The sequence below is a fragment of the Pelodiscus sinensis genome, chromosome 1, assembly GCF_049634645.1.
Source record: "Pelodiscus sinensis isolate JC-2024 chromosome 1, ASM4963464v1, whole genome shotgun sequence".
Lineage (NCBI taxonomy): Eukaryota > Metazoa > Chordata > Testudines > Trionychidae > Pelodiscus > Pelodiscus sinensis.
In genome coordinates, this window is record NC_134711.1 from 84,594,737 (window position 1) to 84,621,198 (window position 26,462).

Below are 26,462 nucleotides of genomic sequence, written 5' to 3' on the forward strand. Positions count from 1 at the left end.
ATGGGCCGTGGCCAGGAGTTTGAAACTCCTAAATTAAGGTTTTATAAATTTTTGTGCACCTTTGACCACTCATCCTCATGCTGTCATGAATTCACTTCCCTCAGGATTACTATTAATATGCCAAATCTGTAAGTACCTGCAAATGGTTACCATAAAAAAAAACAGTCTCATAGATGGAAATCTTGTTTTTTCTCCCCAAATGTGAAATTCCAATCTGCCAACATTGCTTCTAGATCTGGAATGTGCTGAGATATTAGAACTTAAAAATAATGATATTCTTAGGTATAGATAAGCAATATTGAGTTACTTTAGAATCTTGCAGTGCTTCTTTTGAGCCTACCCAGGTGGGGGGACACAGTAATTATGAGATACAAAACAACTTTTAAAAAAACAAGGAGTCCTATTGCACCTTAGAAACTAACAAAAATATATGTATAGTATCATGAGATTTCATGGGCAAAACCCACAAACCTGTCCCCATTTTTTCCACTCGAGATTGTCTCATCTGAAGAAGTGGGCTTTGCCCATGAAAGCTCATGATACTATGCATATATTTTTGTTAGTCTCTAAGGCTACGTCTAGACTGCATCCCTCTGTCAACAGAGGGATGCAAATCAAGCACATCGAAATTGCTAATGAAGCAGGGATTTAAATATTCCTCAAAAAATGAGGTTTACAGGATCTGTCGAAAAAGGGTTTACTTGGTAATACTTCCACCCCAAACTCATGCTGGTGAAACATTAATCATGGATCATTTGTATATCTCTGCAGTCTCCAAGGGATAAGTCAGACATCTTGTTGACATCCAAATGAAAGATGTGGATCTATACACTCTGACTGAAATGTGAATTGCTAGATCACTTCCTGTTACTGAAATGTAGGGGTCTTTTTCTGCCAGTATAGGAGAAAGTAGAACTTACCCCAGAGCAGCAGAACCTTCTTCATTACATCATGGATTCATACAGTAAGCATCGAATTCCTCAAGAGGTATCAAAAAAACTTGTAAGTACACAAATGAATTAGTCTTTTGAAAGCTACCATTTAGGTTGTATGAAGAGACTATAGAGCTAAATTATTATTATTATTATTAACGTTAGTTAATGTTGGGTACTGAGGCCTAGATATCACTTTAAGAGTGGGAGGGTTTCCTCATCCTGTTTGCAAGTTAGGGGCTCTGTTACCTCTGGGCCCTGGTCTACACTAGGGAGTTATTTAAAAATAATCCCCCCTATTTCGAAAAAATAAGCAAAAATAATGGGCTGGTTATTTTGAAATCTGTATTCCTGATTTCCCCGGGGAATAAACTTATTTCAAAATACTTATTTTGGGAGTTATTATTTCAAATTTAGGTATTTTGAAATAATTTCCTAGTGTAGACATACCCAGGGAGCAGCAATTAGTATGGACAGAGCTCACTTAAAGCAAATTCAGGTAAGTTTTGTCTCTCTCTGTTTTTGTTTATAAACATTTTGAATTCTAAGCAATAAAGCAGCTTCCCACAATGGTATTTATGTTTTTATCTAATATTTCTGGGTGTATGCTGTGAACATAACATTTATATGGAAATAGCACTTAGAGCTCTCAGTAAGTTGGCTAATGATTATGATAGTACTGTATAGACCTATAGTAAATTGCAGTTCTTGGCTGCAAGGACTCCTTGCCCCAAAGAGCTTATAGCCTAAAAGAAGAATTTACAACCTGAAAGTGTGCAATCATTCTTTTGTCATTACAATCCGATCATTTATTTGTTCATTGAACCCAAATATTGAGGAGAAATGTATATCTTGGGAAAAGTGACTAACACACTCAAATCTGATCATTCATGGAAGAGTTTCAAATAAGCAGTGTAATGTGATTCTATGATCATTTCTTAACTGAAATCTACATTTGCTAGTAGAACCTGAATTTGTGTGAATAAAGTACAGCCTCCAGCCAGAAAAAAATAAAGAGATGGAAATAAAGGGGGGGAAATATATTTTGGTTTCCAGTTTTGGAAACTAAAAATTTCAACTGTGTTTTTTCTGTGAAAAAAAATGGAAAATGTCAATAAACAAAACAACCGTTACAAAGGCGTTTTGAACAACAAATTTGTCCAGCTCTCCTCAGGGCTCAATCCCCTTAACTTTCTACTGCACAGGGGATTTATGTGACATGAGTGGCAAGCTGGCTAAACCAGCTGTATGTTACTCAGGTATTATAACCACATAATTTGTCTAGTTACTAGCTCGACTGTCCCTTTTCATTGCTGGAGCAATTATTTTTAATGGCATTTTTTTTCCAGTGGTCGTAGTGAATTAAGGTAATAATGGGCCTGAAGTTATGCTATGCTATCTTTTGCTGCAATTCCATCAGATCTTACCAGCACTTAGGGTTGGGCCAAGTTAATACTCAGATGGGTGATCTTCAGTGAACATTGCGGGTGCTTCAGGCAGTGATGTTGCTTGAGTAGTTGGCATCTTTCACCTTCAATCAATATGAACGAGTATTCCAATACAGTACTGCTGAGATGCTGTTTCACACCTGAGATGTAAAAGCAAGGTTCTGACCGCATGGGGACAGTAAAGGTTTTATGCACTTTTCATAAGTGTAGGACTGTTAATACAGATGACTTGCCCAAATACTAATATGGAGATAATATTCTGCCTTTCTAAATTCCCCGTGAAGTTGCAACTGAATACGGTGTCTTTCCTCACTCCTTAATCTAAACCACTGGTTAACGTTGCTTTGTAAGCAACTGCTGCAATCCACCTAAACTTCTAAACCCCCCAAACTCCAGTTTTATTGTTTATTATAGAAATGTTGTGAGGATTAATTAGTAAATATTTATATTGTGTTTTGAGATATTCTCACAAAAGTAATGACAGAAGTCCAAAGAGTCAGCTATTATTAACCATTGTTTTCTAAAATTTTTAATGCTAGTTACAAGAGGAATTCAGTGCTGAAGAAAATTTCCTCATCTTGACAGAAATGGCTACTAGTCACGTTCAGGTTCTTGTGGAATTCACCAAAAGGTTACCAGGTATGTCACAATGGGTCAAATTTTGCTTCTGTGGAAATTAATGGCAAACCTCCAACTGATTTCAGTTGCAGCTTAATTATATCTTTAAGTATATATAGATGAGAGGAAGTATAAAAGTACATTCCATTGTCCCTGCCAATACACACATATCTCAAATGCTGTTTTTAAAAAATGAAGCTTTGTAGTCCAGGAGACTGCTTTGAAAGTTTCAGACTTTCTTTACATCTACTCAAGGACAAAATGTGCTGGGTTTTTTAGTCTTTGATGGTTTGTTATTTAAAAATCACCTTGCAATGCAACATATTTCTCTTTAGAATTGACTCTAACACTTTAGAAACTACATTTTATTCCCTGTGCCCCCTTTTTTGTGAAAGCCCTTTGGGTCAGTGTCATCCACTGAAGTCTGTGTGCTTTGCGCATTGGCTTTAAGTGTGGGTGGGATGTTTGTTCATGGTTGTTTAGACTCCTTGAATAATGAATCACAGAAAATGAGATTTGAGTTTTCAAACTCACAAGTGGAAAAGGCATTATACAAATTTGATATCATCCTACCTCAAGAGGCCAAACATGTCACAGCTCTACTAGGTTCTTTCTGGAGCACATCCTGCCCCATCCTATGGGACTTCAGGCATAGTACAATAGGCAGAGCTTTTCTCCTTGGGGAGGAAGGATGCAGAGTATGTGCAGGGCAACCATCTCTACTCATGTCTCATGGAACCCGTCTCTATGTGAGTCGTGCCACACCTTCCTGTGCAGTGTGGCTTGGTGTTAAGAAGAGTGGAGGTACGGTGGGTCATTGATCCTGTTACAGTGGTTTCTTGAGCCCTAAGTTCGGTGCCCCTCCACAAGACCAGGGGTTCTCAACCTTTTTCTTTCTGAGGCCCCTCCCTACAAGTTATAAAACCTCCCCCAGCCCAGTGATAGGGCAGAAATGGAAGGGTTCTGGGCCAGGCGAGGGGACTCGCATAAAAGTTGGACTTCTATATTTGAGGAGATAGAGATGGGCAGGTCTTGGGCCAACTTTGCACAGCAGGGCCCAGGGAGGGAGAACCATCTCCAACCCCTCACTCACTTCAGCAGACCAGGATTGTGGGGGCAACCAACAACTATAACTCCAAGGGAAAGGTCAGCTCAAAAATATGAAAATTATTCAGGGTGTAGGCAGAAGGTAGCTGGAGGCTGTGCACAGAGAGCTGGTAGTATAGAAGATATGTGGCAGGGGTGCTAGTGGCCAGAGGGCCAGTGAGAGCAGCAGGAGTCCCATTGTGCCCTCCCATTGTGACTGGGGAAGGCACAGGAAGGCAGCTCCAGCCACACCACTCTGGGAGAGGTGCTACTCTGTCCCAGCACTCCCTGGAAGTAGAAATGGCACAGCTGGAGATGCCTTTCTGCTCCTTCCCACCACCGCTGCTGGGGAGTGTGGGGTGGGAGCGCAGCACGGACTTGTAGGGGGATTACAGGGGCTGTATCAGTAGCAGAAGGCTGCTTCCCTACCCCCTGCACTTATCAATAGTGGCAGCAGGGAAGGCAGAGGAAGGCATCTCTGGTTGTACCACTTCCGCTTCCAGGGAGTGGCCCTTTTCCAGGCTGGGTGGGGTGGGGGGGGGGCATATGGCCGGTGCTCCCATCCTTCCCCTGTCACCAGTCATCTCTGGGGGTAGCTAAAGAGGCAGGGAGAGGTAGCTAAGAGTTGTGTGCGGGGGCAGAAGGGAGGTAGCACAGGGTTCAGGGAGCACCAGCCAGAGGAGCTGCCCTTTATTACCCGGCTTGGGCTTCCTGTCTCTTCTAGGGGCATGGCCTAGGTGTGATAGGGAAGAGGAAGAAGTGAGCAGCCGGGAATGTGTGGAACTGTCTGGACCTGCCCCACTCTGGTTAAGGCACTAAAGTTTTTGGGGTGAGGGAACTCTGCCTAAGCACTTGGGATTTCTCTGCAGTGGGACACCGGGGTTATGTTCATGGATCTCTTGAAATCAGCTTGTGGCCCACCAGTGGGCTGCGGACCGTGGGGCTACGTCTAAACTACACCCCTCTGTTGGCAGAGCGATGTAAATTAGACGTTTCAAAAGTGCAAATGAAGAGGGGTTTTAAATATCCGGAGCCTCATTTGCATAATGGCGTTCTGGCGCTGTTTTGAAAAATCGCCCCTAAACCGCAGGTTCAATTTCGAAATGGCACTTGTTCGAAACTGCGCCAGAAAGCTATTATGCAAATGAAGTGCAGGATATTTAAATCCCCGCTTCCTTTGCACTTTCAATGTGTCTAATTTACATCCCTCTGCCGACAGAGAGGTGTAGTTTAGATACACCCTGGTTGAGAACCACTGCAGTAGACCATACTACATGTCACCTTCATAATGCACACATATGTTTTGTATACAAATGTGTTAAATTTTCATTTTTTTCTAGCATTGCCCTTTTCCTCCCTCTGTTAGGGGATTGTTTTAAAGCCTCTATTCCAATTCCAATTGTGTTTTGTTTTGCAAACCAATGGGCACAGGTTCACAGGAAATAAATGAAAAAATATAGTGAATGAGTTTGGAATGGATTCGGTTCAGCACTGAAAGATGATAATGCTACCAATTCTTTATTAACACTAAAGCAGGAATTTAATTTGTTATATGCTAATCAAGTTGAAGGCACTCTTACCTGATCCAGAACAAGATTACATACACGTACATGTGTGAGTGAGAGAGAGGGGCTGGAGGAGAGAGACTTGGAAGGATGTTTGCTTGGCAGTTTGAAAAAAGAAATGGGGGTAAAACTAACTAGATTTCTGTAATACAGATGGTCTGTTGGTCTCAAGTCAAGAACAAACTAAGAGGCCCAAATCTTCAAACATTTCGGCTACGTCTACACTGGCCCCTTTTCCGGAAGGGGCATGTAAATTTCACTAGTCGTCGTAGGGAAATCCGCGGGGGATTTAAATATCCCCCGCAGCATTTAAATAAAAATGTCCGCCGCTTTTTTCCGGCTTTTAAAAAAGCCGGAAAAGAGCGTCTAGACTGGCCCCGATCCTCCGGAAAAAGTGCCCTTTTCCGGAGGCTCTTATTCCTACTTTAAAGTAGGAAATTCCTTTAAAGTAGGAATAAGAGCCTCCGGAAAAAGCGCCCTTTTCCGGAGGATCGGGGCCAGTCTAGACGCTCTTTTCCGGCTTTTCTAAACGCCGGAAAAAAGCGGCGAACATTTTTATTTAAATGCCGCGGGGGATATTTAAATCCCCGGCGGATTTCCCTTCGACGACTAGTGAAATTTACATGCCCCTTCCGGAAAAGGGGCCAGTGTAGACGTAGCCTTCCACTAATTTTGGTTGCTTCATTTTGCACACCCAACTTGAGCCTGATTTTCACAGTTGCTGAGAACCTGTGGCTCTGGCTGATTTCAACTGGAGGGGTGGATGGATCCTCAGCATCTAAGAAAATCAGGCAAAAGACTTCCCCTGAACTCCTGGGCTCCTGAAATTAGTGGATTCTCTTGAAAATATTGAGATTGGAGTTTTATTAGATTAAAATAAGTTTGAGGTGGAACTGCAGAAAAAAAGCTCTTTTCTGAGTTATGTTAATCAATGTTTACTGAGGAAGAAGGGGAGAGGGGCTTCTAGATTAAATAAAACTGGTCTTTGAAAATTTAAAGTAATGGAGATTTAGCACAGTTTGTGACTATTGTGACTTTAAATGTGTGACTTTATTTCATTCTCTGCATTATCTTTCCTTGCTTGTGTGCTGCTTCATGGACTGGCTATGGGCTAATTGTAGTGGCAGGCAGCATGAACTGGGTTTTTCATAACCCTCAGTCCCGCTCTCTTCTCAAAGCTCCATACTGCACTCATTGATGTATGTGGGAATTTGACAATTTACTTCAATGGGGGAAGAGCCCAGACCTAAAGGATAAATTCCTATCCAATATACAGGGGGAAATCTCTATTCGAAATAACAAAGCTTAAAAATTGTGACTGGTAGGCATGACTTTTGATTACCAGTCCCTTCTTTTCACATATCCCTATACAGCAGAACCTCAAAGATATGAACACTGGAGTTACAGACTTACCAGCCAACTGGACATCCTGTGAAACAGGATGTTATCAGTCAGGTAGCCGTGGAGAAAAAACCCAGCAAATACTATACTGCCTTGGGCTTTTAGCACCAGGGCTCACAGTGTTAGCCATGGGTGTGTATGTGTATGTGTATGAAGCAGGAGTGCCGACAGCTTCCATGGACCCCTAGGCAAGATGTGTTGGGGGTCCTGGCTCTGCACCCCTAGAAGGGGCAAGGCCTCAGGTGGAAGAGCCAGGGCCAAGGCAACCAGCCTTCAGCACTGCCTGGACCACGGTTCTGGACCTCCTTCCCCCTAGCCCTCAGAGTCATGCAGAGTACACTGAACGGTGCTTCAGTGGCAATTTAAAGGGGCCCAGGGTTCTAGCTGCTGCAGCTGAAGCTGGGAATGGATCCACAGGATTAAAGCATCAAGTCCCAGAGACCCCACCCAGGTCTAAAGTCCTGAGTCCTGGTGCTCCCGGAAGATAGAAGCCCTGAGTGCCCTCCCATTGCCCCCGTAGACCCCCCCCCCCCACACACACACTCCACTGAGAGCTCTGGTGGCCCCTAGGGTCTACCTGCCCACAGCCCAGACTCCCCCAGTCCATGGCTGCAGCCCCATCTCCCCCATAGCTAAAGTCCATTACATCTTGTTCAGAATTACGGCTCATTTCAGAATGATCATCATCATCATCAACAACCATGGGCTCAACGCCTGTTGTCGTCCGATGCCTCCCTCACTATTTCCTTTCATCTTTCCCTATCCAGTGCTGAGTGGCTTAGTTTCTGCAGACTAGCTCCGCACCAATCTACTATATCATCTACCCATTCTCTGTGGGGTCTGCCTCTCTTATTTGGACCATCCATTATGCCAAATACCAGGGTCTTAACTTTTCACTCATTGTTCATTCTGCAGATATGCCCGAATAGATGTAACTTCCGTTGAATAACCTTCTGCAGTAGATTCTCTTCGACGGTATCTTCCTATATAATTCCTCATTGGTGAACTTCTGCATCCATCCTATTCTCAGGATCTTTCTATAACAACTCTTCTTGAATGCCAATATCCTTCTCTTTGAATCTTTCGTTATCACCCATGTCTCACATCCATACAACATGCTACTAAATACACACGTTTTCAAGATGCTCCACTTCGTTTCTAAGCTAATTGCTTTACTTTTCCAGATCTTATCCATTGCCTTCAGACTCGCTCTTGCTTTTGCTATTCTAGTCGCTAATTCCTTCTTACAGTCTCATACATCATGTTGCTTCCCAGATAGGTGAACTTCTCTGTGTTCTGTAGTTCGATCCCATCTACACTGATCTTCCTTCCTATTTCCTTATCTCAGAATTATGGACAATGTCTAATCCCAAGGTGTCTCTAACATTGAGGTTCTACTATATTGACATATGTAAAATCCTCTTAGGGTATGTCTACATTACAATTATACACCCCTGGCTGGCCCATGCCAGCAGACCCCAGCTTTCAGGACATGGGCTTGTGGGGTTGTATAATTGCAGCATAGACATTTTCCACTTGGCCGGGCTCCTAGCATGTGGGTTCCAGCTGTGGATTCTTAATTGCAGTGTAGACACACTAATAGGGAGGAGAAGAGCCTGCAAAATACTACACCAATGTCAGGTGGGAGGAAAGCAAACCAAGGTGTCATGGATGCAGGAGGATTTGAGCGATCTGATGTGAAAATTGGTTCTTGAGTCACATCACCAGGGGTGCTGTCTAGTTATTATACTTTTTAAAAAACATTATCCAATAATGAATGACCCTTCTTTCTCTGAAACTATAATGCCTGCTGTTCATTAGGTCTCAGCTCTAAAAATCTAAAGCTATGTCTACACTGCTGACTATGTCAGCAAAACGTATCTGAATATTCCGTTCTCCTGAGTGACCTAGTTACATGAACATAAAGGTTAGAGTGCACAGTGCTATGTTGGAAGGTGAATTTCTCCCACTGATATCACTTATGCTGCTCACAGGGGTGCTTTCTTTATGCTGACAGATCTCTCGGGTTGACATACAGTGTCTTTACCATATGCGCTGAAGTTGCTGCAGCAATGTACATGTGGACATAACTTATGTGACTGGTGTTATAACTTCAGACTGAATGAAAGCAAAATGATTTAAAATAAATCATTTACACCTTGATTAAATCTATATATTCTCACAGCAAAATGAACCTTTATTATTGTAATAAGTGAATTTGTAATCATTTCTCTAGTAATCTATTTGATGAATAGATGAACTAATTCAATAGAACTTTAGTTTGTAATAAAATAAAGACACCCATAAATAGTCCTCAGGATGTCTGTTTTATTTAAACACAGTTACTATATAAAATCGTTGTCTTAGTTATTACTTAACCTTTTCCTGAACCAAAAACTCATTATCAGTTCAACCTTAGAGCTTTTACCACTTAAATTAGTGGAAACCAGAGAAGGCATTAGTTGTGCTGTATTCATCTGAAGAGCAGAATATGAGCAGTTATATATCGAACACTATTGAGAACAAGGTAGAAAATACTGAAGAGTTGTGTGGGATTAGAGAAATGCCCACATAGTTTGTAGTTCACATTTAAAGCTCAGAATTTAGCAAAGCAAATAAGTAACTGCTTATATTCAATGGAAATAAATGGAAATCTAGAATGTGTTTACGTGATTTGCTGAATCCAGGTTTAAATATACATAAGATTCAGTAGTCTGGAGAAGGATGCAATTAGCTCTTACACAGACACATGCCATGCCTGCTAACCATATTCACTTGTGGGTTCTGTGAGTGCCACTTGGCCACTAAGAGCACTGTGGGTTGGCTCAGAGAATGTGCAAAATCTAAATAAAACAAATGAGATCTGATGGTCAAGAACTCAAGGATCGAAAATATTGATGGGCTTTTATGTCAATTGCCAGTTTCTTATGTCTAATATCCTTCCAGGCTTTCAAACTCTCGATCATGAAGATCAAATTGCTTTGCTGAAGGGTTCAGCAGTAGAAGCCATGTTCCTTCGTTCAGCTGAGATCTTTAATAAGAAACTTCCTTCGGGACATGCTGATCTCTTAGAAGAAAGAATTCGCAGAAGTGGTAAGTGCTTTATTTAGTGGAGAAAAGACTAGCTTTCGTCAGCATTTGGTCAGCATTTGCCCTTGATATATTAGTACAGAAAGCTTGTAATTGGTAATGAAATAGTTATCTGAATGCTATTTTTCTCAGTCAGCCTCTAGTACAAAGGTCATAAGGTAAATGTTTAATCATAATTTCATTGTAAACATTATGCATTAAGCTATATCAAAGAAACCTAATATATTTCTTCAAGGGTGAGTATAAAAGAACTGTGACAATAAAATGCCATTCTATCATGTTATTTAAATAAAGTATCAGTTTATATGTTCATAAATGTCATTACTATTATAACAATTATACGTTATTATTGTGAGTGACAGAAAGGGAAAAATGCTTCTCTCTCTGGGTCATTTGGTAAGAAGGATCACAAAGAATAAAGAGCACCGAACAAAGATTGTTGTAGTATATTTTCAGTACATATTCAGCTTCGTAAGGGCTCTCAAAGGTCTGCATGATGGAGTTTTACAGTGTCGAACACAGTTCTCAACAATTGAAAACAACGGTTCAACAACAGCTGAACAGGCACTGAACACAGATTAGGGAGTTATTGTAGACTAGGAAAATTTCTTTATTGTGTCAGCTCACTGTACTCACATTTCAGTGATAGTACATAGAAAAGTATAAAGTTATTGTCTGTATGAAATTTTAGTTTGTAGTGACTTCACTAGTGCTTTTTATGTTGTCTGTTGGCTGTTCCCGGCCAATGGGAGCTGCAGGAAGCAGTGCAAGTCTGTGTCCCACAGCTCCCATTGGCCAGGAACAATGAACCATGGCCAATGGGAGCTGCAGATGGCCGTACCTGCAGAAGCAAGGTAAGCTACCTTTTGGGTATGTCTACACAGCAACATTATTTTGAAATAACTAGTGTTATTTTGAAATAACTTAGTCTGCGTCTATACAGCAGGCAGTTATTTTGAAATAATGTTGAACTGTTGTCAAGCTGGAGGACTTCTTACTCCAACTTCTGCAACCCTCCTTGTACAAGAAGTAAGGGAAGTTGGAGGAAGAGTGCTCTATTTTGAAATAAGTGCTGTGTTGACCAGGAGTGGATAATAATTTGTAATGGGGGGCCACTCCAAAATTTTGACAAGTGGTCAGAGGCCGCATTGCTATCAAGGAGTTTTGGGATCTGGGACAGAGGTTGGGTGCACAAGGAAGCTTGTGGTAGGAGACTGGGTGCAGGAAAGGGTGTGGAGTCTGTGAGGGAGTTTGAGTGAAGGAGGGGGTTGTGATCTGGGGCAGAGGCTTGCGGTGCTGAGTTCAGGAGGGAGTATGGATACAGGAGAGGAATCTATCCTGAGGGAGGAGCTCTAGGAGGTGGTGCAGGGTCTGGGACGGAGTTGTGACCTGGGTGAAGGGGGTGAAGAGGGTTTGGGTGATGACTTGGGACAGCGGAATGGGATGCGGGATCAGGGAGAAGGTATGGGTGCAGGAGAGGATTTTGGCCTGGGGGAAGGATTCTAGAAGGGGGTGCAGGGTCAGAGAGGGAATTGTGACCTGGGGGAAAGGAGTACAGAGAGTTTGGGTGGTGGTCTGGGGAAGGTAGTTGAGTGGGGGAGAGAGGGTGGGGATGCCAGAGGCAGGCTCTGGCTGGGAGGAGCTTAGCTAGGCCACTCCCAAACAGCTGCCCTACAGGAAACTGCTCCACATGGCTCTGCTCTGGCAGAGTGAAGGGTAGGGAGGAAGGAGGGAGGAGGCTTCACTGGCTGCCTCTGCCATCAGTAAAATATCTCAGCTGCTATTGGTCAGAAACTGGCCAATGAGAGCTGAGAGATTCTGATGGGGGCGGGGCAGAGCAAAGCCTCCTTCCTTGCTCCTGGAATTGAGCAGCCACATTCAAAGAGGCTGCTGCTGTGCTTTGCTTAAGAGTCCCAGAGAGGCACCTGAGGGCTGAATCCAATGGGTTGGCAGGCCAGGTCTGACCTGCTGGCAACTTTTTGCCCACCTCTGATGTAGACACTCCCAGTTTCAAAATAAGCTATGCAAGTGACATAATTCAATTTGCATAGCTTATTTCGAGTTAAGTCCTGCTGTGTAGACACACCCTTTCCGACAGCCTGCCAGTGGTTTACCCTAATGAGCCATTAGTTGTTCACCACTGGTGTAATACATTCTTATTGAATTCAGATCCAATCCCAGATTCATCTAAGCAAGCCCCTAATTCTAACGTCTTCCAATCCTTGATCTCTCATTACACTTAAAGGCAGTCCCTGGGTTACATGGATCCGACTTACATCTGATCCCTACTTACAAATGGGGTGAGGCAACCCCGCACTAGCTGCTTCCCCCCAGCAGACCAGGGAGACGCGGAGCGGCTTTTCTCAGCAGACACCTCAGCTTGAGAATAAAGGATTGAGGGAAGTGAGGTGTGGGAGAATAAAACTGAGCTCTGGAGAAATGTTTGGCTAGAGTTTCCCCTACAATATGTACCAGTTCCGACTTACATACAAATTTAACTTAAGAACAAACCTACAGTCCCTATCTTGTACGTAACCCAGGGACTGCCTGTACATTGTGATCCAGAGCTCCATTATTGGTTAATGTTCAGGTGCAAAGTCTCAGTAGTGAAACTCCTTGGGATTCCTGCTTCTGACATAAACAACAACAAAATACAGTGATTTCTCCAGATTCTTGTTATTAAGTAAAATTTACCATTTTCCACCAGGCCTGCAACTCTTTGTCAGGTTATGTCTAGACTATGGGGGCTCCGCCACATCCAGGGAACGCGTCTGCTCTTCTGCTTTTTTTTTGTGGAAGAGCAGATGTGCTGTTTCGGAAGCCCTGTCTTCCTCCTCCCACGAGGAAGAAGGGCTCTTCCAAAAGAGGGGTTTTTTTTTCCAAAATTGTGGAGCGCAATTTGTGTACCTTTTCCCGATAAAGCCCTGTAGTGTAGAAATAGCCTCAGTCTGGGTAGACTTTTTCCAAATAATGTTCCTAACCTCTAATGAGAGAATCTACTCGTGCCATCTTGAATCATATCCTTTACTGTATCAACGATTCACATTTGCATGCATGCCAAAGCAAAAGAATCTTTGGTCTGGAGGACACCAAGAGCTTGCAAGAGGTGGAAATTGAATAATCCCAAAAAAGGACGCACTCCTCTAAGACCTATGCCACACTATCCTGTATGGAGCTTAGCTGATCGAAGGGTACCCTTAGGGCATTGTGAAATCCTTTAGGTGTTACTCTACTGCATTCATTTTATTTTCTATTACCTGCTCATTTATGCTCTTGAGGACTTCAACCCAAGTGCCAATTGTTCCCCATATCCCTTTTCATTCTGGCCATGCAGAGTCTGGGGACATCAGAAAGATTTATTCAATGTTACCAGCCCTTATATAATGGCAGTACCAACTTTTGACAGTGAGGTTCTGTAACTGTTATGTTTGCTAAGGAGATATTGCTAAGGTGAGGCCCTGGAGGTTTTTCGCCTTCCTCTGTAGCATGGGGTACAGATCACAGCTGGAGGATTCTCTGCATCTTGGGGTCTTCAAAGTATTTGAAGGCTTCAATATCTGAGATATAGGTGAGAGGATTATTCTAGGAGGGGTGGGTGAGATTTTGTGGCCTGCACTGTGCAGGGGGTCAGACTAGATGATCATAATGGTCCCTTCTGACCTTAAAGTCTATGAGTCTATGAGTAACATTTTCTTTCATACTTGTTTCATTGTCTTCACTGTACGTCCACACATTGACCATAATTTGACTTACTCTTTACTTTGTCTCTACATGCTTTGTCTTTTACCATCTGATTCATAATAAATAGTTCTTTAAGGCTAAGTCCACACTGCAGGCTTTTTGCGCAAGAACGGCCATTCTTGCGCAAAAACTTACGGAGTGTCTACACTGCACGTGCGTTCTTGCGCAAGTAAATTTACAGTAAGGCGTCAGAACAGAGGGTTTCTTGTGCAAGAATTATTCCTTTCCCCAGGAAGAATAAGCCCTCTTGTGCAAGAAGGCAGTGTGGATGGGCAACAGGAGTTTCTTGCGCAAGAAACACCTATGGCTAAAATGGCCATCAGAGCTTTCTTGCGCAAGAGAGCGTCTACACTGCCCTGGATACACTTACATAAAAGCACATCTCTTGCGCAAAAGCAAAGGGCAGTGTGGATGCTCCCTTGCGCAAGAATTTTTGAGCAGAAACTCTTGCGCAAAACAGTTCTTGCGCAAGAAGCCTGCAGTGTAGACATAGCCTAACTGTTTCCCCTCCCTAAGGGTATGTCTACACTGCCACCCTAGTTCGAACTAGGGTGGCTGATGTAGGTATTCGAACTTGCAAATGAAGCCTGGGATTTAAATATCCCTGGCTTCATTTGCATGTTTCTGGGTGCCGCCATTTTTAAATGCCCCGTAGTTCGAACTACCTGCCCGCGGCTACACGCGGCACGGACTAGATAGTTCGAATTAAAGCTCCTAATTTGAACTACTGTTAAACCTCCTTGCTTCATTTGCAAATTCGAATGCCTACATTAGCCACTCTAGTTCGAACTAGGGTGGCAGTGTAGACATACCCTTATATTAGTTGGCTTAAACAGACTGTCGAATGGGTAAATAGTGGGCTAGCATATTTACCCATTTGACTTAATACCAACATTTTTATTTTTCTACTTCATGATTTATGTTCTCCCCTAACCTTATTTTCAAAAATGAAGCCTCCTCCAGGTATTAATTACCTAGGTCAGGCCTGGCCTTTGCTACATTCCCCTAATTCTTTTTATATCAATATTTTTTGCATTATATTTTTATCTTTCTGTGCTTTCCTACATTCCCCAAATTGCAGCAGTGGTAATGATTCAAACTACCACTAAAATAGGCTTAAAATACAAGCCAGAGAGTGCCAGTTTACCTCTTTTTTATGCTATTAAAAATTCCTAAAATATGTCTATTAGCAAATGTCTTGAGTACCCAGGGCCTCCAAAATGAAGGGCAAAATAACCTTCCATTTCTCTCCTGCTTTCACTATCTGTAGTCTTGCCTCCCCATATTTTTCTGCCCAGTGTTGGGGTTAAAAGTTTGTGTTTGTAGGACGAGGCTTACACTCTGACCAAAATAAAGCCAAAACAGTCGTCATTTTGTGGCTGATACTTTTACTAATGTTGAATAGCACCTTGCTCGGTGAGTAGTCTCAGTGATTTTGAAATTAATCAGATTACTCATGGACTTGGGTACTATTATGCATGAGGGGGTATCAAGATCAGGCCCTTGAATATTTTCAATGTATAAGTTAGTATAAAGAACAAAAAAGCATCATCAGTACAATTCTCACCTCAAAAAAATTCTAAACATTGGGCTTGAACATACAGTTCAATATGCAAATATGCAAAGAATACTTAACTTCCTCTGTATTTTGTTGAACTTATACCAGTTACCTAGAAAGCTTCACATCTGCAAAGTTTGGCTGCAAATTTTCTCTGCTTTAGAGAGGCACAGTTATTATGAAATGCAAAAGGATACCTTTGTCTATCACACAAATGCACTTTGTTTAGCTCAACAAATATTTCTTTCATACACCATCTGCCACAGACTTTGTTACATGATGCTTCTAGAATCTTAAAATATTGTAGGAATGTAATTGAATATGTAATCCAGAGCCAACAAAATTAACATAATAATATGTGAAGGAATAGAAAAGATGAGTTTTGAAGACGAAGGTATGGATACATGAACTATTCTAGCATGCCAAGCAGTTTGTTAGTTTACCAACCAACTTTTGAGTAAAAATGCTTGTTCTGAAACTCACTACAGCACAACATTTTACATGTTTGTTTGGGTTGTTTGTTTAAAATGAATCATTAGTGACAGATAAATAGATCCATATTGGAAAGTAATCTAGCTGCAGCACACACAAGAAATGACATTTTAAATAAGTATAGGTTGCACCTCCCTTGCCCAGTATCCTCTGGACCTGACTGGTCCCGAACCAGGGAATTTGCTGGGCCCGTGGAGATCAAAACTGGAGCCCAGGGCTCCACTCTACCCCAGTGGTCCCAGACTCTACTGCTGTCTGGAGTTCTACTCCACTAAAAGCTTCAGCCATTATTTTGTGTTGCAAAAATGCTAAACAAATAATTCAGCAAAGAAATTAAAACTAACCTAGGCAAAAAGGCAAAATCCAAGAGCAGTGAAGATATAATGCAGAGGGAAGAACAGTGCAAAACAAGCAGCAAACAAGCATGTAAGACAAAAGAAAAAACACAAACTGAAAAGAGAACCACGGAGGAAACACAAATATAGCTGAGCAAAATTCAAAGCAGGAAAGCATATCGTATGACAGGGTATGGATGAGAGCAGAGGGAAACAGTAATGTATCAGGAATATTCAGAAAAGCACCAAAGAATGGCCCTCTTTTTTAAAAAAAGTATATTGTTGAATTTAATCTTTAGTCAGAGTTTATATCCATATAAGATATTTCTTAGATGTCAGCAGAGTGTCAGCTAGGTCCTATTGTCAGGCTTTGATATATGTACCCATGAAAATGGGGAAAAAATGCCTAAAAGTCGCAAGCTGTCCAATGTTTTGTTATCTGCCATGATATTCTCTTAAAATGGCTTTCATCTATTAATATTTATGCTTTTCCCCCTCTCCAATTGTATTGAATTTAAAATTGTTCTGATAAAGAAACCATAGAGATCTGGTGGTGATGACCTTTCAGCATTAGCAGCTTTCATTTGATTCTTATGCAGAGGCAGTACATTTTTATTTATCAGTGTGACTATTCTGGCTAAATAGCAGCACATCTCACCAGCTGCTTTGTTTGTGCCCTGGGGACCTTTTACAGTTTACATAATACAAAAGTTTTTTCTTTAAATGTTGCTGAAACTGAATTCCTCTCCTACATGAGCTACCAGTGAAACCTATGTAACATTAAAGAGAGCCTATCCCTTTTTTAATGTTAATTGATGCTTCAGAATGTATATCACATTGCAATTAACTGGTTAATTCTGTAAAAGGCTAACATCTCAGTAATACACACAATTTACTTCTGTAATTTATAAAGGTGATTTGAAGATTCTACTTATTGATAGTGCAATATTACTAAAACATTTAGAAAGTGCTAAATATTTTCTCAGTATTTATACGTTGTAACTATTCTTCTGGCAGTCGTGAAGGGCCAGATTCTGCTATTTTTACTCAATCATATCATTCCACAAATAATTCTATCAAAATCAACATTACGAAATAAAATTCTACTTTGCATCCGTAAGTGCAGTAAAATCTGGCTGTATATGTTCGGTGAATAAAATACTTAAGTTAGTGTGAAATGCATTATTGTCTTCATGGATGGGTTTTATGTGCTAAAGTGCAATCAGATATATTCAAGAAGGGAAGTAACCACAGATCTAAAATATTGCTAAGGGACACAATGAGAGAGCCACATGTGCACCCAAAAGCAAAATTTGGCTCAGAAATAGTATATAATAATATCCATTATTATCATTATTATTCTTTATTTATTTTCATTATGGTAGTATGTAATAGTGCTAATCATGTCCAGTGCTATAAGGCACAGGACAAGAAGACAGTCCCAGCTCCCAAGAGTTTACAATCTTAGTTTCAGACAAGAGACAACAGCTAGGGGAGTACAAGGAAACAATGAGGTGATTTTGGTCAGCAGGACATGCTGTGGTTTCAACATAGCAGCAGCCTACTCACTGTCAAGATTTTTGTAAGCATCATAGTAAAGGAGAGTTTTAATGAAGGATCTGAAGGGAGCTAAGGACTTAGTTTTGCAGGTGTTTATGAGGCGCTGCATGCAGGTGGGAGGGGCAGCATGGAACAGTTATATTTTCCAACCAGCACCTGCCTACCAAGTAGTCAATGGAGGCTGGCATCGTGGGCCAATCGGAGATGAGATCTGACATCTTGCTAGTGAATGTGAGAGGATAGGAAGGAATAGAGCTGTGAAAGTGAAGACTGACAGCTTAAGTCTGATGAGATAAGGAAGGAGAAACCTGTGCAGGGATCCCAAGAAGGAGTGAAATGATCAAAGTGATGGGCTAGGAAAATGATCTTTGCAGTAGTGTTCTAAATAGATACAAAGGGGGCAAGATTGTATTTGTCACGGTGAGAACACAGGGTGTTGCAATAATTGAGACATGAGATGAGAGCCAGGATGAGAGAGTTAGCAATATGGATGGCTAAGAAAAGTTGTATCTCAGGGTATGTCTACACTACAGAGTTTTGTCGGAGAAACAGCTGTTTTCCCGACAAAACTTGAGGAATGTCCACACTGCGATTGTGTTCTTCCGCAAGAAAATCAAAAGAACAGAGGGTTTTTTCCAGCATTGGTAATCCTCATTCAATGAGGAAGAAGCCTTTTTGTGAAAGAGCTCTTTCACAAAAAGGCACGTGTGGATGAGGAAGAGGAAGTTCTTTCAGAAGAGGAAAGAGGAAAAAGTACAGGTGCCCTGGTGGCCATTCTGTCCATAGCAATCACAGCTTATATGCAAGAGACCATCCATTCAGTCTGGACACTCTCTTTTGGAAAAGCAGATCGCTTTTTCGATGCACTTTTGCAATTTTGGTAGAAGTTTTTTTGGAAGATCTCTTCCAAAAACACTTCTTCTGAAGGAAGCCTGTAGTCTAGAAGTAGTCTCAGAGGTGTTTTCAAGAAAGACTTAGATATAGCCTGGAAATAAGGATTTAGAATTGAGTTCTAAGCAGAAGATATTCAACTTATAGTCCTGAGTATCAGATAGGATGGTGATGGTGTCTACAGTGATACAATTTTTAAAACACATTCAAATTGAAATTACTGAAAAAGAAGAGAAAAGCAAGTAAATAAACAAAACCCTTTTAAAATAGGATGATTTACCATCTTCAGTAATATTTTTCTGCATTGTAATACACACAGCCATGAGTATATACCACATGGGAAAATTGTGTTTATGAATATTTCAGAGCCATCTGCCACACGAAGTAGCCAATTCGATATCCCTGCATGGTGAGTGTTTAATTCATGTCTGTAGAGGCAGGGAATACAGCATCTTCATTACAATATGCAGGGAATTTCTACTGTATTTGCACATTGAGATGAGACTAGAACACAATGTCTATATAAATATATTTCCCAAACTGACTATTACTCTGTGTTTATATAAATAGACAAAAGACACCAAAACTATAAGGGTATGTCTATACTACAGAGTTTTGTCAGAAAAACGGCTGTTTTTCTGACAAAACTTGTGACGTCCACACTGCAATCACATTCTTTCAAAAGTAAATTGAAAGAACAGAGAGGTCTTACTGACAGTGGTGCTCCTCTTTCTATGAGGAAGAATGCCTTTTTTGAAAGAGCTCTTTCAGAAAAAGGTGTGTGTGGACGGGGAGGAGGGTTTTCTTTCAAAAGAAGAGGCCTCCAGGAAATAACACAGATGCCCTGGTGGACACTCCATCCACACTAATCACAACTCTATAGTACTGTCTCTTGCCAGCTCTTAAATCTGCAGGCACCCAGGACAAGCCTTGTGGCAGGAAGCTGGCCCAGAGAGCTGCACCTGACCACGAGGCTCTCCCTGCCACACAACTCGGAGTTGTGGCCAAGCAACAAGCCCCCCGAGACCCGCCTGACCTTCACAGGGAGCAGCCCCAGGAACGATTCAGGGGCAGCAAACGCCATGCACCCTCCTGGTCCAGGGTGGAGATCCTGTCCCTCTTGGAGCTGTCGGGAGAGGAGGCCACCCTGAAGGATCCCCGCTCCCAGAGGCGGAATGCTGACATTTATGGCTTGTTGGACGAGGCTCTAGCCGAGAGGGGACACCATCCCCGCACCTTGGACCAAGTCAGGAGCAAGGTCAAGGAGCTGTGCCAAGGATACGCCAGGGCCAGGGAGTGCAGCTCTCGCTCCGGGGCAGGACCAAACTTGTGCCCATATTACGAGGAGCTGCACAGAATCCTGCGGGGTGGTGAAGCCCTTTCCCCACCCATAACAGTGGACTCGGGACTCGAGACACCCGTGGTCGCCCAGCCGGAGCTCCTTGATGATGAGGAGGAGGAGGACAAACAGCAGCTGCAGAAGGAGGAGGACATGGCCAGTACGGTTACCCTCACCCTGGAGCCAGTACCCCAGGCCCTGGACATCTCCCAGGCATCCTCTGACACTGGGGAGGGATCATCAGGTGAGTGATGTCAATTTTCCACACACACACACAGGGCAGGGGAGGTGGGTGCAGAGGGGACAGGGAGTGATCATCACTCGGCCTGCTTGGCCTGGACAGCGTGCTGCACTCCGTGCACGTGCAAGCATGTGTAGCAGAAGTGTGCACTACGTGGCCTCAGGAGCTAGTCCTGGAGCACCCATGGGCTCGTGCTCACAGCCCCACACATGTATGACCCCTGGGGGGATGCCCTCCCACCACCAGACACCGCTGGAAGTAGGCTGGGCACAAGGGCGCACGCATGACCCCAAGCTCTCCGAGGAGTGCTGCACACAGCTCACGGCCATGCCTGCACGCTTGAGGAACCACCTGCTGTTGTGGACAGCACTGCCAGGTGCAGGTGTGTGTGCAGCCCCCATGGAAGGCCAGGCTGTTCCAGGCCCTTGTCCCACTCATGGGATCCCACTGTGGCCAGACACTACCCTTGCCTGTTTGTCTGTGGGACAGGGGTGGGGAGAAGCGGGAAGAATGGTCCCCTGGGCACCTCAGGGCCTCTGTGAGGCAGGTCCTGCTGTGCAGGCCACACATGGCCTAGCTCACGAGACATCACTGTCCTCTGGCCCGGGGACTGTTGGTCGCTGCTCACACAGGAGAGCACGGCCTCATGCACAGTGTCTGCATGGATGACTGACCGCCTTTCCCTCTTTTCCTCCACAGCCGGACCAGCCTTCGCTTAGGGGCGGTCCACACCATCAGAGGCAGCCGCCCGACCCCGGGGGAGCCGCAAGCATAGGAGGGTCCATGAGGATCTCATGAGGGAGCATATGGCCATCCTGCGTGACATGCAATGAACCCTGGTCCAAAAGATCCAGGATGATGCCGAATGACGCAACCGAATGTGAGACCAGATTGTGCCACCATCTGGGAAGTGATGGCACACTGGCCCCTGGCCCCAATCCCGCCCCTGTCACCACTCCAGCTCCCCTTGCCATGGCTATATCCGCCCCCCCAGGCATCCCTGATCCCACTCCAGCCCCCCCTCCTGCCCATCGCCCTGTGGTCCCAGGCCCCAGCCACCCACAAGTTTGCCAAGGTCCCTGGATCTGAGGTGGCTCCACCAGCCACCCTACATGCCACACCCAGCTCTGAACCCCCTTGCCCCCTCCAGGTTCTCTGCCCCCTCCTTCCTCCCCCTTCCAGGTTTTCAGACACCCTCCCCCCTCCCAGTTACTGTTATTTTACAAAAAATACAAAATGTTTGTGCTTCCACTCAAAACTGGTGTGTTTATTGGGAGTACAGGGAAGGGGAGAAGGGAGGGGTAGTGGTTGGAAAGGTATAGGGAGGCAAGGCAGAGGCCCCAAGTGGGGAGGCCCTGGGGAGAGTTACTGGGGTCTTTCAGAGAGACTGTTCCTCATGGTCTCCCAGATGTGTACCCTGGCCTGATGTGCCTGGCAGATGGCAGCCCTCCAAGGCTGCTTGAAAGCCCTCCCTTCACGGCCGGCCTCTGCCTCCCACTCCAGGAGGAAGGCCTCCCCCTTGCTCTCCACAATGTTGTGGAGAACACAGCACGCCATGACCTCCTTAGGGATGCTGTGCTCCCCCATGTTGTGGCAGGTCAGGAGGCACCTGAACCGCACGCACCTTTAGTCACCCAAAGGCACATTCCCAAAGGCACATCTTCATGTAGGCCCAGTTGAGGTGCACATTGAATTGTTGCCTGCTGAGGTCCAGGTGGCCAGTGTAGGGCTTCATGAGCCACAGTATGAGTGGGTGGGCCGTGTCCCCGATGATGCATGGTGGCATCTGGAAATTCCCTACGCGAAAGTCCCGCTGGGGGAAGAATGTGTCAGCTTTCAGTTTGTGGTAGAGGCTGGAGTTTCGGAATATGTGAGCATCGTATGCCCTGCCCAACCAAATGATGAAAATGTCCAAAAACTGTCCACAGTGGTCGAGCAGGGCCTGCAGCACCATGGAGAAATAGCCCTTCCTGTTGATGTATTGGGCTGCTCGATGATGTGGTGCACGGATTGGGATGCGGTTTCCATCAGTCGCTCCCCCGCAGTTGGGGAACCCCATGGAGGTGAATCCTGCAATGATGGGGTCCAGGTCTCCAAGGTGGATGACCCTGCGTAGCATGATGGAGTTGATGGCCCTGCAGAAGGAGACAAAGATACAAACAAAACAGAGAATGAGAGAGAGTGCCTGAGCCCTTGGCAGCTGGCCGCCTCCCCTTCCCTCCTCCCCTCAAACACCCTAGGAGCCACTCCCTATGAGGCTGCCCCCACCACCACCAGCAGGGCTGTGTGAGGGTGAGACAGCACAACCCCCTGGGGATGGGCTTCCCCCCCTCCAGGCCAACCCCCCACACCCTACACCCTCCCTTTTCACTACGGTCCCCCTTTTCTAGTACTTCCCTCCCCTACAGGGACTGCACACTGAGAATGCCATACCTCAATGAGGTGGGCCCTGAGAGTGGAATTCCACGCTGAACTGGTTGTCCCCACCGACTGGCAGCTGTCTGGGGTGGCGAGCTTTCAGACGGCGATGGCAACCCACTTCTCCAGGAGGATGGCAGGCCACAGGTGGGTGTCGTCGTCGGAGGGCAGGGGCGAGCCAAACACATAGCTCTATAAAGGTGGCCTTCCTCATCCTGAAGTTGTTGATCTACTGCTGGTCGTCCCTCTGCTCCATCACCAGCAGGTCCCACCAGTCGGAACTGGTGTCCAGCCTCCAGAATCGTGTCTCAGATAGCCTTAGGCAACAGCACCCAGAACCAACTGCTGATCTAAAGCCCTGGCTGAAGTGGTTTCAGGTGGCCTTTTATGCGAGAAAGCATCCAATCAGTCTGGACACTCTCTTTCAAAAAAGAAAATCGCTTTTTTGATTCGCTTTTGTGCATGGACGCTCTCTTTCGCAAGAAGCTTTTTCGGAAGATCTCTTCCAAAAAAAAATTCTTCTGAAAGAAGCCTGCAGTCTAGACGTAGCATTTGAGAGGTGTAAATTATACCTCTCTATCAACCAGGCTTTCTTCCCTACCTTCAGGTAATCCCACAAAGGTGGTATGATATTTCCACAATCTCTTTCTTTCAGGATTTTCTGCTGGGGTAGCACTAACTGGGATGGGTTGTAAAACAAGTCTAGGGAGACTAGATGTCCTGATAAGATCGGAACTGCCCTGATATTTAGCTCTTTGCCCTGCATCTCAACCAATGCACGATTGGGATGCCATTTGTCCTGCTGTGGTAGAGTTGCCAAGCATCTGGTTAGTGCGGGGCTGACAGGTTTCTTATCTGGCTCTGTTCAACTCAAAGGAAGTGGTGACATCTCCCTTAACACCTGCTGCTCCCATCACAAGCGCCCACTCCACAGGTCCCATTGCCCAAGGGGCATCATTTTTTATTGAATGGAGGGAACCGCTACTTCTCCCCAACTTTGATTTTCCCCTCCCCAGACCTTTCCTAGCTCCTTGCCAGCTGGCACAGTGTTGTCTCTCCAGGGCTGCTGTGGGGAGGGGCTGCCTGGGCTAGGACTCCTAATCTGCATGTTATCAGTGCTGCTCCTTCTGCTCACTGGCTGGACAGGAAGCAGCAGTGGCAGCCTGGGCTGGAGCTGACTGAGCAGAGCAAACCTGCCCCCCTCCCCATTATCCTTGCCCCAAGCTAGCCACTGTTGAGACTCCATCTCCTGGCTTGCCCCCCAACCATCAGGATAGTGTGGCCAGACTATGCCACCACCGTACTCCCATCCAGGATGGGATCACCCTTCCAGGCCTCATGAGCAGCTGTGGCCTCAACAGTGGAAGGGGGGATGTTGAAGTGATGCTGCTGGGAGGAAGGAGCTAAAGAGCCCAGCAATCATCTGACGGAAGAGAGGTCATGTGTCCACTTTCCTGGTGCTGCAACCTGTCTACTAAATCAACTATGCCGTGCCAACGTCTATATCAGCAGAGACCCTGAGTACCTGTGGCCCAGTGATTATAAAGTTGTGTCATGATGACATCTGTGAACATTCAAATAAAATAAAAGTCAAAGTTTCTAATGAATGCTTCTGAGTCTGGAAAACAATTTTGATAGATGAAAGATAAATTATAATTTAGTGAGTAATTAATACATTTTGTTTTCCATAAAACAACAGTCATTTATGGCTACAATTAATATCCACTGGCATGTTTATACTTATCCAGATGAAAGATCTTTTCATCCATATTAAGAACATAGTCTTGTTCATTGTTAATTAGCACAAAATATTCTCCTGGTAGAAGTTTAAAAAAAAAAAAAACCTACATGTCATAAACCTTTCTCTTAAGCTCACCTTCAGGCAGGTCTGTTTAATTTCTGTTATTGAAAAGAGGCAACTGAAATAGACACATTCAGGAAATGTTGCTTCAACAACAGTGATAAATACTGACTGTCTGTATCTTTTAACAGGCTAACTACTTAAGGCCTGAAGCTGCAGACCCTGTATGTCCTTCATTTGCATTGCCTTCAAGGAATGGTTTGCCAATGCAAAAATTGCAAAACTAAACTCTTAAAAAGCAAGATAAAAAAATCATACATATGAAACCATAAATATTAAAGAAGTTGTACAATAGATAAAATGAGCTGGACCAATAAAGAGCCTCTGCTTTGAAGAGCTTTCATGAATATCTCCCATTGACTCCTCTGGAAATATCATCAAGTCATTAATCTCCTCAGGGCAGAGATTCTTATTTGTTTAGAACATTTTACTCATATTCTGAAGTCAAAGAAATGATTCTACAGAAGATGGATCAGCCCTTGTAGGCCCAGTATGATACATGACGTTAAAAAACAGCACACAGAGTGGCACATATTCTTTGTAGCTGGAATGGTTCATGGAACAAATGGAACTAACAGAAGATTTTTGAAAGAGGGAAGAAAGGGTGGCTGGTGAATATTAATCAGAAAGATATATCTATGGGTAGGGTTGCCAGATGGTTTCAACAAAAATATTGGATACACTTGATATTACATCACAATCTACATTACATCTGATTGAGAAAATACCGGACATTTATATTTTCTCATTTATATTTTCTCAATTTGTTTCCCGATCACAAAGCTCAAATACTGGACTGTCTGTTTCAAAACCGGACACCTGGCAACCCTATCTATGGGACAACATGTAGTAGGCATCTATTATACATCTCATTGTATAGAGTTTTTAAAAATAAACAAAAGTAATAACTAGCTTATTTTTTCTCTTCTCAGTGAGGCCAGAAAGACTTCTAAAAGTCAAATTAAAAATTTAGGATAAAAGTACAAACACAATTGTCTTGGCATCTCAGAGGGGTAGCCATGTTAGTCTGTAACTAAAACAACTTAAGAAACAACTCAAAAACCCTTTAAAAACTTCAAAAAATTGCCTTGGGCCACTTCTAAACTGCAAACTGCAGCAGTGATTTTGAACAATGTCCCATAACACCCCCTAGTTACTACCCAAAAGCCATTTTTATTCTGCTTCTTAAGCACCTAAAGGAACATGAGACCACCTCTACATATTTCATAATATTAATTTAAAAACCTTAATCAGGCATTTTAAACATTTCTCTCTCTTTTTTTTTTCTGATGTGGTTTATTGAGTTCAAACTGAAATATTTTCAGTCAATCAAGAAAACAGCTCCCTCTTGTGATGAAACATAATGTACAGCAGTTAGTACATAATGAAATAGTGCAGAATAGGTCTGTAGAGAGATGAATAGAACAAAAGCAGAAAAGCCTCTCCCACTGGGGCTCAGCATGTTACATTTTTTTAGCTTACAATAACCTCTTGCTTCATTGACTATTGAAATACTTCACAATTCTATTCTTGTTGGTATCAATGCATGCAAACTCTCTAAGGGTATGTCTACACTACCCTCCTAGTTCGAACTACCTAGTTCGTGCCCCGTGTAGCCGCGCTGCACGGGGTTCGAACCAGCGGGGTTTTAAAAATGGCGGCTCCCCGCTTATGCAAATGAAGCCCGGGAAATTCAAATCCCAGGCTTCATTTGCAAGTGCGGTATGCCTATATTACCCCGCTAGTTCGAACTAGCGGGGTAGTGTAGACATACCCTAACACTCTTCATTCTTTCCTCTGTTATCATTTATTGTATGTATTATTTGAATCACAGTGGGCTGAGGTCAGGGCCTCATTGTGCAAAGCACTGTACAGACATATAGGAC

At 43.7% G+C, this 26,462-nt stretch overlaps 1 protein-coding gene across 6 annotated transcripts in view; it reads left to right on the forward strand.

Moving 5' to 3' along the window:
- Positions 1 to 26,462, forward strand: part of NR1H4 (nuclear receptor subfamily 1 group H member 4) — a 71,590-nt gene that overhangs the window by 35,454 nt on the left and 9,674 nt on the right. For all 6 annotated transcript variants that reach the window (XM_075934170.1, XM_075934176.1, XM_006125854.3 and 3 more), the window contains 3 exons: positions 904 to 1,002; positions 2,920 to 3,019; positions 9,997 to 10,143. In XM_075934170.1, the coding sequence (XP_075790285.1) occupies positions 904 to 1,002; positions 2,920 to 3,019; positions 9,997 to 10,143 (346 nt within the window). The remainder of the gene's footprint in view (positions 1 to 903; positions 1,003 to 2,919; positions 3,020 to 9,996; positions 10,144 to 26,462) is intronic.